The sequence below is a fragment of the Channa argus genome, chromosome 20 (genome assembly GCF_033026475.1).
Source record: "Channa argus isolate prfri chromosome 20, Channa argus male v1.0, whole genome shotgun sequence".
NCBI lineage: Eukaryota > Metazoa > Chordata > Actinopteri > Anabantiformes > Channidae > Channa > Channa argus.
Genome location: NC_090216.1, coordinates 11,940,234 through 11,952,954, shown reverse-complemented (window position 1 = coordinate 11,952,954; position 12,721 = coordinate 11,940,234). Strand labels below are relative to the sequence as shown.

Sequence of the window (12,721 nt, the reverse complement as noted above, 5' to 3'; positions counted from 1 at the left end):
AGGAGAACAACTTTAATACATATATGAAGAACTACGCAAACGGTACGATCTCCATCCACACTGAAAGGAAAGCCTGGCACCAGGTTGGGAAAGAGGCCCAGTTTTCCCTGGGTGCAGACCCTGGAAAAAAAGGGGAGCACATTCCCAGACTGTTTCTCAATTCCATCTGGTTATTATGCAGCCTAATTTGGATGGAATTCTGCAGTTAATGAAATATTGTTTTATGTATAAATACACATCAAGGTTTGTCTCGAGACATTGCTGGATCTTTCATTGTGAGCAGGTGAGCCCTTCTGGAGAATTGACCTTTCATTGTCCAAATATGACCTTTAGGTTTTAGCCTTTTATCTTAAGTTTGAGTTTATTGGCAAAGGTGTGGTTAATTCCCAATTTAAATGAAAATAATCTATGCTAAATTTAAGTAGTGTTTACAGTAAAACTGTTTGGGCATGTGTGTGTGTGTGCACGCGCATACGAATGACTAAATAGCCTGTCCAACTGCTTCTAAGGGAAATGTGACAAAGAACACACCAGTTCCAGTGAGCTGCTGGGGCTGCTCTGGGGGAGAAAACTAGGTGGGGGACTGATCAAGCGTCTCAAACACACACACAGCTGTGAGCACTTGTGTCCATTAACACCTTGTAGTGGAACATGAAAGCAATGGATCACATTTTTTTCCCAGCTGAAGTACCAACGACCCTCTTACGGCATCCTCTCGATTTACTGCTGTGCAACTAGATCAGCCAACAAAGTCTCAAGTAAGAGAGGATATGTTCAAGTGTGGAAAATGTAAAGAAAGCCAAAGAGTTAGACCTTTAAATGATTTAACATGTGTAGTGATGGCTAGGAAGTACTTTAACAACAGGAGTTTTTCTGACTCAAAATGAGAGAATTAGTGTCTGGTTGATGTAGTTTGTCTTCTACGGGCAGAAAAAAATGAATGAAAAGCAGAAAGCACTGACTGCCCAAAGAAGGTCTTTGTGTTTTCAAGATTCAAGATTCAAGATTCAAACAACTTTACTGATCCCATGGGCAAAGTGTTGCCTTGTTACAGCTGCTCTTCATGAGTAAAGTACAAAAGAAAGGAAAAAAACAAAACGATAGACATGAACAAACTACTGATCAATAAGTAAGAAAAAACCCAGATAGAGGAGGTTTTCATATTGTACATGCTGCATGCAGTTAACTTCAGCTTGGAGCTGTACGTACCCAAGAATCCTGGAATGTTTATGGGTTTGTTTTGAAGTTGTAGTCTGCACCCCCCCCCAGCACCCTGCATCCCCTTACCCAAATTAGGCTCAGCAGGGATAACTGAATCCTGTCGAAGACCATTTTTCAATTCATTAACACATCAAAGCGTCTGAAAAAAAAGTCTAACTTGTTCTTATCCTTTGCAAGAAATGAACACAAATGCAAAAAGAATTTGAGCGGTGGAAGGTTTGCAAAGTAACTGCAATCCTTGAGTGAACACCGTTCCTTTATGGGTCAGTGCCCAATTCCAGGATGCGTAAAGTTTGTTCTTCATGTTGTCGTGGAAATCCAACAATAAAAACAAGCTTAGGCTTGGCAAAAAAAGTATAGTGAGAAAAAAAAAACAAAGGAGAAGGTAAGAGAGAAAAGGAAGATACAAATAGGAAAATGTAACATTAAAGAATTCTTAAACCACTTTTCCATCCAAATCAACAGTACCAAACACAAATAATAATAATATCTGTTATAGTTACAGTATGCACACCTATCAATTTGTGATCTGGCAGGTGCTTATACAGTATCTTTAGCTACAATGCAGGAAAAAACTTGAGGAATGTTTCAGGTTAGGTAGGTTGACAGCAGAACACAACACTGTTCTATTTCAGCTTTTATAACAGGTGCCTCAACAAGTAAATGTGCTCCAAACAAGCTCACACACTGGTCTGTCAAGCATGCTATGACAAATTGGCCCGTAAAGACCGTGCTCAACAAATAAAATGTGTGTAAAAAGTGTGTTTGTGGAGCGCACCACCTCTTTGTTCCCTTCCATATGTCAGGGTTAAATCTAACCTCATTTTTCCTTCAGCTCAACCAAAGCCAAGCCAGTAAGCACAGCCAATTGATTTTGGATGCCTGTGCAAAACCCAAATCCCATGGCTAAAACTGGTCCTTCAAAGTTGGAGAGCTGCACTCCCAGTACCACCTTTCCCCTCTTGGCCCAGGCCATAGTCCAGATCTGATGCAGCCCCCCTTGGGTGCTTTCTCTGCCTGGTCGAACAGGCTATGGGCTCCTGCCATCATGCGTGTGTGTGTTTGGGCTGAGTTCCGCCTGGCTGCTCCAGCCACCTGCTCAGGGCACCGGGGGAACACCCGGTTAATTAGCTCCTCATTAGAGCCAAAGCACATTGTGGATGAAACACACACATTCATGCACCCACACATACCTGAGATGGCTGCTGCAGGAGGTAGTAACTGCTCAGAAAATGAAACAGATCAAATGACAAAAGATTTTTTTTTTTTAAAGTAAATAGTAAAATAGAACATTAACAGATGTAACGACTGCAGTGTCACTGCAAGCTGAAACAAAGATTTAGAATCTCATGAAACTGAAACTCCTGTAGCCCTGCTGGGTGCATTACATGGACCATGCTATGTTTCTGCCTCTTTGTTAAAAGCCACTTTAGCCCCCCTACTCTTTACCTCTCTTACACAGAGACATATCTATCACTTCTAGCTTCAACACCACATTTCAGCCCTCCTCTCCCTCCACTGGTTTCTGTGGTTAGCCTCACGCCGTGGGCTTAAGAGCTGGCTCTTGTGAACCCTTTTGAACTAAGAGTCCCCTTAAGTCCTCTTGGACCCCTCCCCTAAGCTTCCCTGTCTATCATTCCAACTTTCTTACTTTCATGAGACCCCATTTCAAATACTCTCACTGGTTGCCGCTCTTTCTTTTTTTTGTGTCCTTCCCCAACCCTTTTCCTCCTCCTCCCCATTTTCTCTCTGGATGGCATCAGGCAGGGGGAAATTTTAACAAGATTAGGCTGGAGGGTTGCCAGGTTATGGGGCCGGGTGTCAGTGGAGACTTGAGTCCTTAGTTCTGTTCCTTGTCTCTGGTCCACTTCACTTTCCCTCATCTAAACATTGTTATCTCTGTTCTGCCTTGGCCTTCACTTTCTGTCTGTCTCAGTTGATTTTTTTGCCCCCACAGGCAATATCCTCCAGTCAGGAGCACACAGGGGCAGGAGCTGACGACTGCTGAGTATCAAAGTATCATGGCGAATCAGCAAAAACCGAGGTAAAAATGATTCTTGGCATACCACCATTTGGTCTACTTTGGGGGATACACGTTTGCCTGGGCTGCTTTGGAAATAGAAAGTGACAGATGGTACATATGGTGTAACTTCACCACTGTGACCAGAGATAACAACAGAAATGTTGCAGGGTAGTAACGTGTTTACTGTGTGTCTACAGTATGGTTGGGAAGCAAAAGCTGGGTTTATGATGGTTGTCCCGGCAAAATTGTCAGCTGTCAATGTCAAATGTCAGCTCAGAAATATGTTTATAATTTAATAATAAAATTTTAATTATTTCTATTTCCTCTCCTCACATTTAAAAAAGGACTTTTTGCATTGGTGTTTTTTGTCATTTTATATGTGTTGTGAATGAAATGCAGTGGCTTGACTGTTGGAAGATTCCAATTTTTGGAGATTTGAAAATGTAGGACAGCGCTTTTCACCCCCATCATTAGAACACCGGATGAGGGAATGTCCCTCTAAATAGTGGTGCTTATGAGATTTTCAGACACATTGAGAATCTATCCAAGAAGAACCAAAACTGTTCTGCCAGCTTGTTGTGGCCTAGCAATTTATAAAGAAAAATGTCTAAAATTGATGTACTGTAGCAGAAGCTACAGAGCTATTAGACCTGTCATACATACAGTAACAGACAATATCTATTCCATATGTATGCATGCATGAATAGTGACATACATACTGCATACACACATGAGTTATGACAATGCATGATTATTTCGAAAGACAATCTCAGACAAGAAAAGTTAAAAGAGAAGAGCGGCAAGCGATAGTCATGAACATTAACAAAGAAACATATTTTCTCTTAACATCCTGTAAATCTTACTGCCAAGAGCGACAAATCTTCTCAGGCAACAAACCAAAGAGGCCTGCAGCAGCATAAACAGAGACAAACGGTTACAAAACACAAAAGACTGACTCAGAGAAGCAAACAACTGATTTACTCTATAAGAGAAATTCACGAAAGAAAAAAAGGGGTAGCAGGAAGAAAAATGTCTAGGTAGAAGGTTAATCTTTGATGAGAGTCAGTTACACAAGGATAGAGAGGAAGAAAGCACCAGCGGTGACAGGCACCTCAGGAGGTGATTGCTACCATCTGTGGGAGAGAGTCGACGGCGGCCTGGGAGAGCAGGGTGGGCACACTGCAGCTCCACCAGTTTGCTTTGGCACCAGGATTAAACACCACATCGCATTACTAAATTACAGGAGGCTCTCAAACATACACAAATGCAAGGAGATGCATATGCACACACACACACACAAACATGCACAAATTGACTCAGGCACCCGCAGAGCATTTCCCAAGGTTTTAACTCAGCTGACATTCACACTGTTATTTGACACTTTGCTGTCCTTAACATTTGTTTAACCATGTTCCCTCTTGTGCCAGAGACCCTTTATGGGTGGCTTCACAGAATGACAAATGCATCAGTCTCCCGTGGGTTGGCCATGGACCAATGCTGCAATACTAACAAAGGGAATAAAAGAGCAAAGCTACAGTACAAACTATCAAATCGACCAAACCCTGTAGTCTCAACCTTCCAAGCTCCTTTATCCTGCACAAAACATGCGCAAAACCAAAACAAAAAGGAACAAAACTCATGTCTGTTGGCCTTGCAGTAGTAGTCCCTGCATCTCAGGCTACCAACCCCAGAGGCATCATTTCATAGGTCTGTGGATTTCAGAATAACATTCCTTGGGTGTGTAATTATTTGAAAGCACAGGAGGTTTCTCTTTCAAAATCACTTTCTTTCACTCAGCAGCCCCCCCTCAACACTCACACACACATCTCCTGTTCATTTGAGTGTCACGCTGTAAGTAACTGAAGTGTCAGTTCCCCCTTAGCCTCCTGCAACAGGCAGTGGGGGTGAGAGGGGTGGTAGGGTCTTTAAGTCAATTAGCAAAAGTAGAAACATGGCACATACATGCAGTAATATCAAGGCAGCTCTGTCTTTCATCCTTACTTCTAGAGTTGACATCTGGCTCATCACGATGCCCTCTAGGGACAAACAGGAAAATTTCAGGGGACCAAAGAATACTGTTTCAGGCTGTTGTGAGCTACAAAGTGGGATCAGCAAACTCAATGTGTAAATTCAAAACATTGTACTTAGGCTAACTTTGTTCTACTCAAAACCAGACAACAAGGTTTTCCTGCTCCTCTCTATGTTACAATTGACAAACTATAAAATGTGGTAATATGTGCAGTGTTATTGCTGTTTGTTATTGCTGCTGAAAAATTGTTCTGAAAAACAAAAAAAAACAAATAAAAAAACAAATAATTTCTTCTCCTAGTCAGCGGACTTAAAAAAGGTTTTTCAGATTATTATTATTAATGGAGCATGGGCCTGACCTCGCTAGGAGATGTGGAAAGGAAAAACTGCTGTGAAATGATGGAGGCCTAGTTTGAAATTCTAATCAGCATCACATAACCATCTGCCACTTGTCAGTGAGGGAAATGAAGAGAGAGAGAGGGGGGAAAGGAAGGAATAAGAAAGAAAGTGTGTGCTTCTGTGGTCTTCAGAGTTTCCAAAGCTCTATACAGATCTTAGAGCTAAGTCTGAGCTCTGTTCCTGAGTATGTGTTAGTGGTGGGCCTCTTCTTATGAAACACACACCTCTGCTGGATCACACTGTTCTCCCTAACAAACCCATCTGTCAATGTCCCCCTAATTCCAGCTAATAGTTTCCAAAAAAACATAGATGTTGAGCCACCAAAACCCACAAGTCAACAAGAAATGTTCTAATGGGCTTGAGACAAGACTTGTAAATCCAAAATCTGTTTGAAAATTCAAATCATTGATGTGGTACCTTCTATTATAATAACAATAACTTTTTGAAGATAATTTGAATTCTCTTCTTTTTATGGACTGATGTCCTTGCAAAAACAGAATACCATCGATCGCTCCCCACTGGACTCAGTATGTTAAGATTACTTTTTAAAATATTCAGCACCACATCCAAAAGCCACAGCAGAGTGGGAACACCCAGCTCTGCTACTAACCACATCTCACCTGCATTACTGGCAAATCTGCCTAAATAGCAATTTAAACAGCCTGTACATGACCTCTGTATTTAATGCTATGAATGCACACCAGTGTGCCTGGCACAACACAGCAGACATGGTTTGGCTGGTCCATTAGGGATGGATGGTGTCTGGCCTCAAGTTTCTTACGTCCCAAAGCAAAACTCTGGACTTCCTACATGTTGAGCCCAAATTATGGAGAGGAAAGGCTGGAGAATAGAACAGCTTGGTGTTGCAGCCAAACGGGCCGAGATGGCTGTGGAAACAGCCAAGGGTAAAGCCCTTACTACACCACCATAAATTATCATCTACTCAGGGTGTCACACTGTTGTTGATTCCCCAAGGGACCTCTTCATCTTATACGGTGACTTTGGCAGACTCTATTATTGCATGATATACCGTCTCACAATTTTAAGTCAACACAAGGTATTTACATTACGGCAATGACAATGCCAGTAGTAAAGCCAACACTCCCTCACAAAAGTAACTAAATAGCTTTTATCCATCTGTTTCCTCAGCCTGTGCGGTGGCTCAAACTCCGGACAGATAAATTACAGCTTTTTCCATCATGTCTCCCTCAATACAAACAGACACACTCCTTTACGAGGCAGCCCTCTCTGACTAGTAGAGTGGGGATTTCTAAACCAATGTCTTGAGGCAGGATTCATGGTGAGGGAGGCGGCAGATGGGCGTGTGTGTGCATGGCTTGTGTCTGGATGTGTATGTAAGCTTGCCAAGAGCACAGACAGTAATCTTGGTACATTTATTAAGACCAGTGAACAATCAAACCAAAGATTTTCAGTCAGGACTTACACTGCAAGCGTGTCAGAAAAAACTGCCTTAACTATAAAGGGTTCCTAAACTCTAGCTGCCAGACACATAATATTTCAAGCACTGACAGACTTAGAGGTAGACAGCTATTGATTTGGTTCTACATCTGCCCATTCTTCATTACCCACAAACTAGCTCCCCATCAACTTAACCTTGTCACCACCCCACAAAGGATCATGACCTCAGCCTGCCCCCCTCCCCAAACCCTCCTTCCAACCCAAACACCCCCAGGGCCTCACGCAGGCTCTGGTGACACCTAAGGGACTCCTCAGCTCTATAACTTGCCACTCTTACACACTTTCCAAGTCTTGCTTACACCTTCCTGCCACTGTGGCACTGCCTCAGGGCTGCCACTGCAGCCTGCCACCATTTTTTCAAAGTGTCAGAAAGAAAACCAAGCAACAAGGGGCAGATGCATTTTAAAATGGACTTTAGTATACACCTGGGAAGCTTTTTGAAGGCTCTCCTGCTACTTTCTAGGATATTTGGAACCAGTTCTACCAGAATAAGTTGCAAAGAGTTACCAAGACATTTGGGACATCTGGGGCTGACTCTTTGGTGTGCCCAGATGTGTGATCAGGTATAGCATGCAACTTGCAAAACATTTAAACTGCCCTTTATCTACAGTGGTGTGTAAAAGTTTGTGAATTTTTCTATATTTGTGCATTATTATGAGATAAACATTTTCACAAATATCAAAACGGGATCGTTATTTCCCACATGAACAAATGAGTAGGAGTTTTGTCTAATAATGTTTTGTCTAATAATAATAATGTTTTGTCTCCTTTATCTAGTGTATGGACTCGCATACAAATCTGATCAAATTTCAATCATATATATATACGGATAATTCCAAAGGTGTTCACAAACCTTCAAATCCCACTGTACACTGGAATTAGTTCATCAGAGTTGGCCAGGGCAGTCACGCTATTTAGTTCAGAAATTGTGGATAGAAGTGACATATCATTCCCGCAGAGTAAAAGTTTCTGGGAAGCGGGTGTAACATTTCGGAAACAGCTATGGGACATTTGAAATAGGGTGTGTGCAAAATTAAGAGGGAGAAAACACTGAGGGATTTACAGGATATTGTTGAATAAGGGCTAGATGTAAATATGTGTGCCGGTATCTGTGAGCGGAGTACCTAAGGGTGTCAAGGACAGATGAGAAGCCAAAGTTAGGTAGTGTTGGCACGAGAGATGTCCGAGTACAGAGCAAAGGAAGGCTGGGTTTGTTGGCCGGCCAGGCTCCTCTGGCTCTGTCACTCTCTGTCCCCTTTGAACAGATCTGGCACTGTTTAATGCTAAATATGATCTCAGGCCAGCTCACTGGGCAATTACAACATGTTAGAAAAATATATGCTGTTTTTCGCTGTTCTACTTCTGTGTTTTTTTTCTTACTGGCTGTAATTCTATTTCGTTATGGAAAAAGGTTAAAATAGGGACAGTGGTTTCTAGTATGGTTTACTTTCCTACACTAACAAATTTTTATGACAAGCAAAATCAATCTGAACTAAGTTCCACCTGTGTTTATTTATACTAACAGAAATACTGTAACACTTACAGGCAAAGAAACATCCACAAATTAGAGAGTGATTTCCTGCCAAAAAAACAACTTTGTACACTCATGAAATTAATATATAAATTTAACTAAACTAAATAAAAACTTAAAAACTATCATAGGAAGATCAAATCCATTGCAAAGTTAATCAATTTACATTATGAAAACAAGCCACATAAATTACTATAATTTTACTTGGCAAACTTTCAGAGCACGTCTGGATGAGTTTTACAAAGCATGTCTTGAGGTAAAAGCAAACACTGCCAAATAACATTCTTGGATGACTTAGTCGTAGCGATGTGCCAGTGATTCCAGTTGTTGTCATTCACTGTTTAGATGTGCTTGAAAGAAATGGAGGTTTTTCTTAATAGAGATGTCAAGAAAACATGATTTCGATAAGAATAATCCTGTTTCCCTGTGTAGGAACAGTAATTGGAAGGCACTAGTGGGAAATGAAAGGAAAAAATGGAAGATTTTGCCAAAGTTACCTGCTTAACCACTGTGTGTTACCAGAACTTCTCACCTGAATAAACACAAATGTTTCTGGCATATTCTGGCAGTCCTATTAATTACCCTCTTGACAGTAAGCACAAGTCATCACAGTTAATTCTCCCCATCCTCCACTCTCTTTCCCTGTGTGTACGGGTGTAAATTCAATTTGTTAGCCTGACTTAACATTGCTGTCCTCATATCCCAAAAATGTGTGGTGAAAAGGTCATGACTCTATTCAACAAAGGCATAATTCTCTAGTATGTGTTTCCTTGAACTAAGAATGAGATACTTTTATCACATACAGTCTGCAGGACTACAGGCATGTATTGTGCGGATTGTCTTGTAGGAGTGGTACCTCACTGATTCATAGGAAGGGCAAAGGAACAAGCAATAGAGCTAAAGAGAGAGTGGGTGGCCTAAATACTGAAGTTAATAATGGACCTTTTATAATGTCCACTGAATTGATAAAAAGACTGTTAAAGGACAGTTTCTACAATGTTCTACAAGCTATCATACAAAACTGTATTCATCCTCTTACAGCTACAGTATATGTATCCACTCTATTTTAGTCTCTTTTAGGAAAATCTGTTCTATGTTAATTCTCAGAAATGGACAGTTTGTATTTATTGCAGGCAAAGATAGATGTACATAATGTGCCACAGCAGGCTATCTGAATGTTTAAAAAGGCTGCTATATAGAGGGGAAGACTTACGCAGACACTCATTAGCCTCTCGGGCGTTGGCCCTCTGCCATGGTCGGTCATAGTGAAAGGGCTTGCAGCGGTCACATTCAGGTCCTTCTGTGTTGTGTTTGCAGTCACACACCAGCTTCCCCTCCTTGTCTTTCATACAGCGTGAGGCATGTCCATTGCATTTACACCTCCCGCCCACTTGGAAGTCTCCCACTGCGTAGAAATAAGTCGGTAGCGTTGATGTCACCGCCATGGGGTCGTCATCCCTCCCACCAATGTTGCTTCCAGCACCCAGTACCAGCTCCCTGGGTACCTGTGGCCGGCTAAAGACCACACGGATATCAGTAACGGTCACCCAGTCCTGGAGGACTGGGCTGTTGTCAAAGTCTTTGCCAGAGGGCCGTCCATCCAGAGTGCTAAAAGCAATGAGTCCTCCAGAAAGTGGGTAGAGGTCAGTGTGGCCATCTGTGCATAGAGCCTCCTGCTCGTTCTGCTTGGTAATAGTAGCTTTGTTGGGCCGATTGTACATTCGTCGGCACTGTGAGGAATAGAATTGGTAGGGCATCCAGGTTTTGCCGTAGTCCATGCTCTTGTATATTGCCAGCGACTCGGGTCGTGGTGAACAGAACTGCAGGCTGACATAGGTGATTTCAAACTTTTTACCCAGTGATAGGGTCAGAGTCACATTGTATGGTGAGGTGTTCAGATTCTCCGACTGCCAGCAGGTAAGGTTGTGGGCTGAGTTGAGATCGGTGAGGTAGGACGCAGGGTGGGCACGACGAGGATCAACTGCATCACAAATTTGGCATGTGCGTACAGAAGGCCGTTCATCACCCCGCTCCACCACACTACAGGAACGGGACGGAGGCCGACCACAGACGCTGGACACTAACACCTCCTTGCCGAAGGCAGCATTGATAAACTCAGGGATACAGCGACGGGCTGCACCTGTGTCATCATAGCAAGGATCTGGAGGGCTTTGCTGCCCTACGAAGGGATTGGTGGCACTATGGCTGGAGGCTGAGCATACCAGCAGGCACAGGCCCAGCAGGCACCTCCAGGGTTCCCTCATCCTGCTCAGAGGGCCTTTGTGTTAAAGTGTGTCTGTGTTTGTGCGATTATGTCTTTTTTTTTCTCCCTATATACAAGAGTCAATGTGTGTAAATGTCAGTGAGTGTGTTTCACAGTGTGGATGTGTGTATGTGTGTGTGGCTTTCCCCTATTTGTGTATAATTGTGAGTCAGTGGATAGTGTCTGAGCTCAGTGACCCTTCACTTCAGGCTGAACAGGGCCTTTCCTGTAGGAGAGAGAAATAAACAGAAAGGTCAAAGTCTTGAACATTTTTTACCATAATAGGATATCAAACAGAAAGAAAAACTGATAGAATTTTACTATAGAAAAAAATGTTTATGTGTCTTTTAAAACGGGTATTTGTCCTTATAACGGAAATATCATTTTATTTTATTTATTTATTTTTTTGCACTGTACAATTGAGTGAATAATTTCCCTCACTTAGAGACTGTAAAAGGATTAGACCGGCCTGAGAGTAAGGATGTGACCATATAAAAAGAGACATTAGTGGCTAAAAGTGACTGCACCCTGAATTTCAATGCTGCTCTCTCATTCAGTACTTCCTTTCAGGTCAGAACGGGCCAAGCCTTCTGGTCATGCTTGAGCAGCATGACAGAAGTCGCCCTATAATCCCTGGTGATGGTGCAAAGCATTGGACTTTGCGTGACCCTGGTCAAACCTCTGCTTTTAGAGTTGGTCCTGAAAAAAAATATATTTTTTTTATATATGAGTACACGACTTTACCTTTGGTCTCTTAAGGATTCTTGTAACGATTCGACAGGAAATCAACCACTGCAACATCACTCTCACAAAGTACTGACCCTCAAAAGGGTGGTATTATATTTACCCACTGAGCCAGAAAATTCACTGAAAGCCTTTGCTAATTATACCCAGTATTAGAAGAACTGAGTCTACGAGACTCCATTCAAGCCTTTCTAAATCTCTGGGTCAAGATAGGTACCTGGATGACATCATTCATATGCTTACAGCTAGGCGAGGGGCCTCTCAATCCCAAAGACAGAAAGACTGAGGGCTGTAGGGAGAGAAGGCTTTGGCGCAAAGAAAAAGATAGAGAAAGACATGTATACAGCCTTAGGCTTTCCCTTCCTTAATCCCCTTTTTATACCCCTGGGTGTCAAATCTAGAAGAACCCTATTTTAAAACAGACAGCTGAGGGGTTGAGAAGGCACCCCAACCCTGTTTGCGAGGTATTTATTAAAATACAATGAATCACACCAGCTCCTCCTACTCTCACTCTCCCTCTTACACTACAGCATCCCTCTTCATCTTGGTAGAACAAAAAGCCACCTCTGTATCCACTTCAGTCAAGCAGGGAAGGCAGACAGACGGATTTAAGGGGAGTCAGAAAAACAAAAGTTTCGTTCTTTTCTTGTGTGAGGGGTCCAAAGCTAGCAACCCCCAAAAGAGTCTAGTGGCCTGGTAAATAGGGCCACTCTTCTGTGCTCAAGTGCTTAAACTCAGCCATTTGGCCCCTTCTTAAACGCAGAATGTGCTGTTAAAGGAAAAGAGTGTGAGAGAGTAAGAAAAGCAGAAGAAGACTGAAAGAAAAAAAATAATATTAAATGGACACGGACAAGTTTTTCCATCAGTCATAGAAATTGGTAATACATAACATAAAATACCTTTTCACGCTCATTTTAAACTATACATAAAATAAAGAGGTAAGCTCTGAAATAGCCACTCAAAGAAATGTATATGCATGAGCACAAAAGCTTTCTCCACAAAAAATCCCCTTCTATTGCAATATTCCACATAT

At 42.2% G+C, this 12,721-nt stretch overlaps 1 protein-coding gene across 3 annotated transcripts in view; it reads right to left on the bottom strand.

Annotated features, from left to right (window-relative positions):
* Window positions 1-12,721, bottom strand: part of ntn2 (netrin 2) — a 40,711-nt gene that overhangs the window by 17,580 nt on the left and 10,410 nt on the right. For all 3 annotated transcript variants that reach the window (XM_067488324.1, XM_067488325.1, XM_067488323.1), the window contains exon 2: window positions 9,895-11,170. In XM_067488324.1, the coding sequence (XP_067344425.1) occupies window positions 9,895-10,945 (1,051 nt within the window). In that variant the 5' untranslated portion in view covers window positions 10,946-11,170. The remainder of the gene's footprint in view (window positions 1-9,894; window positions 11,171-12,721) is intronic.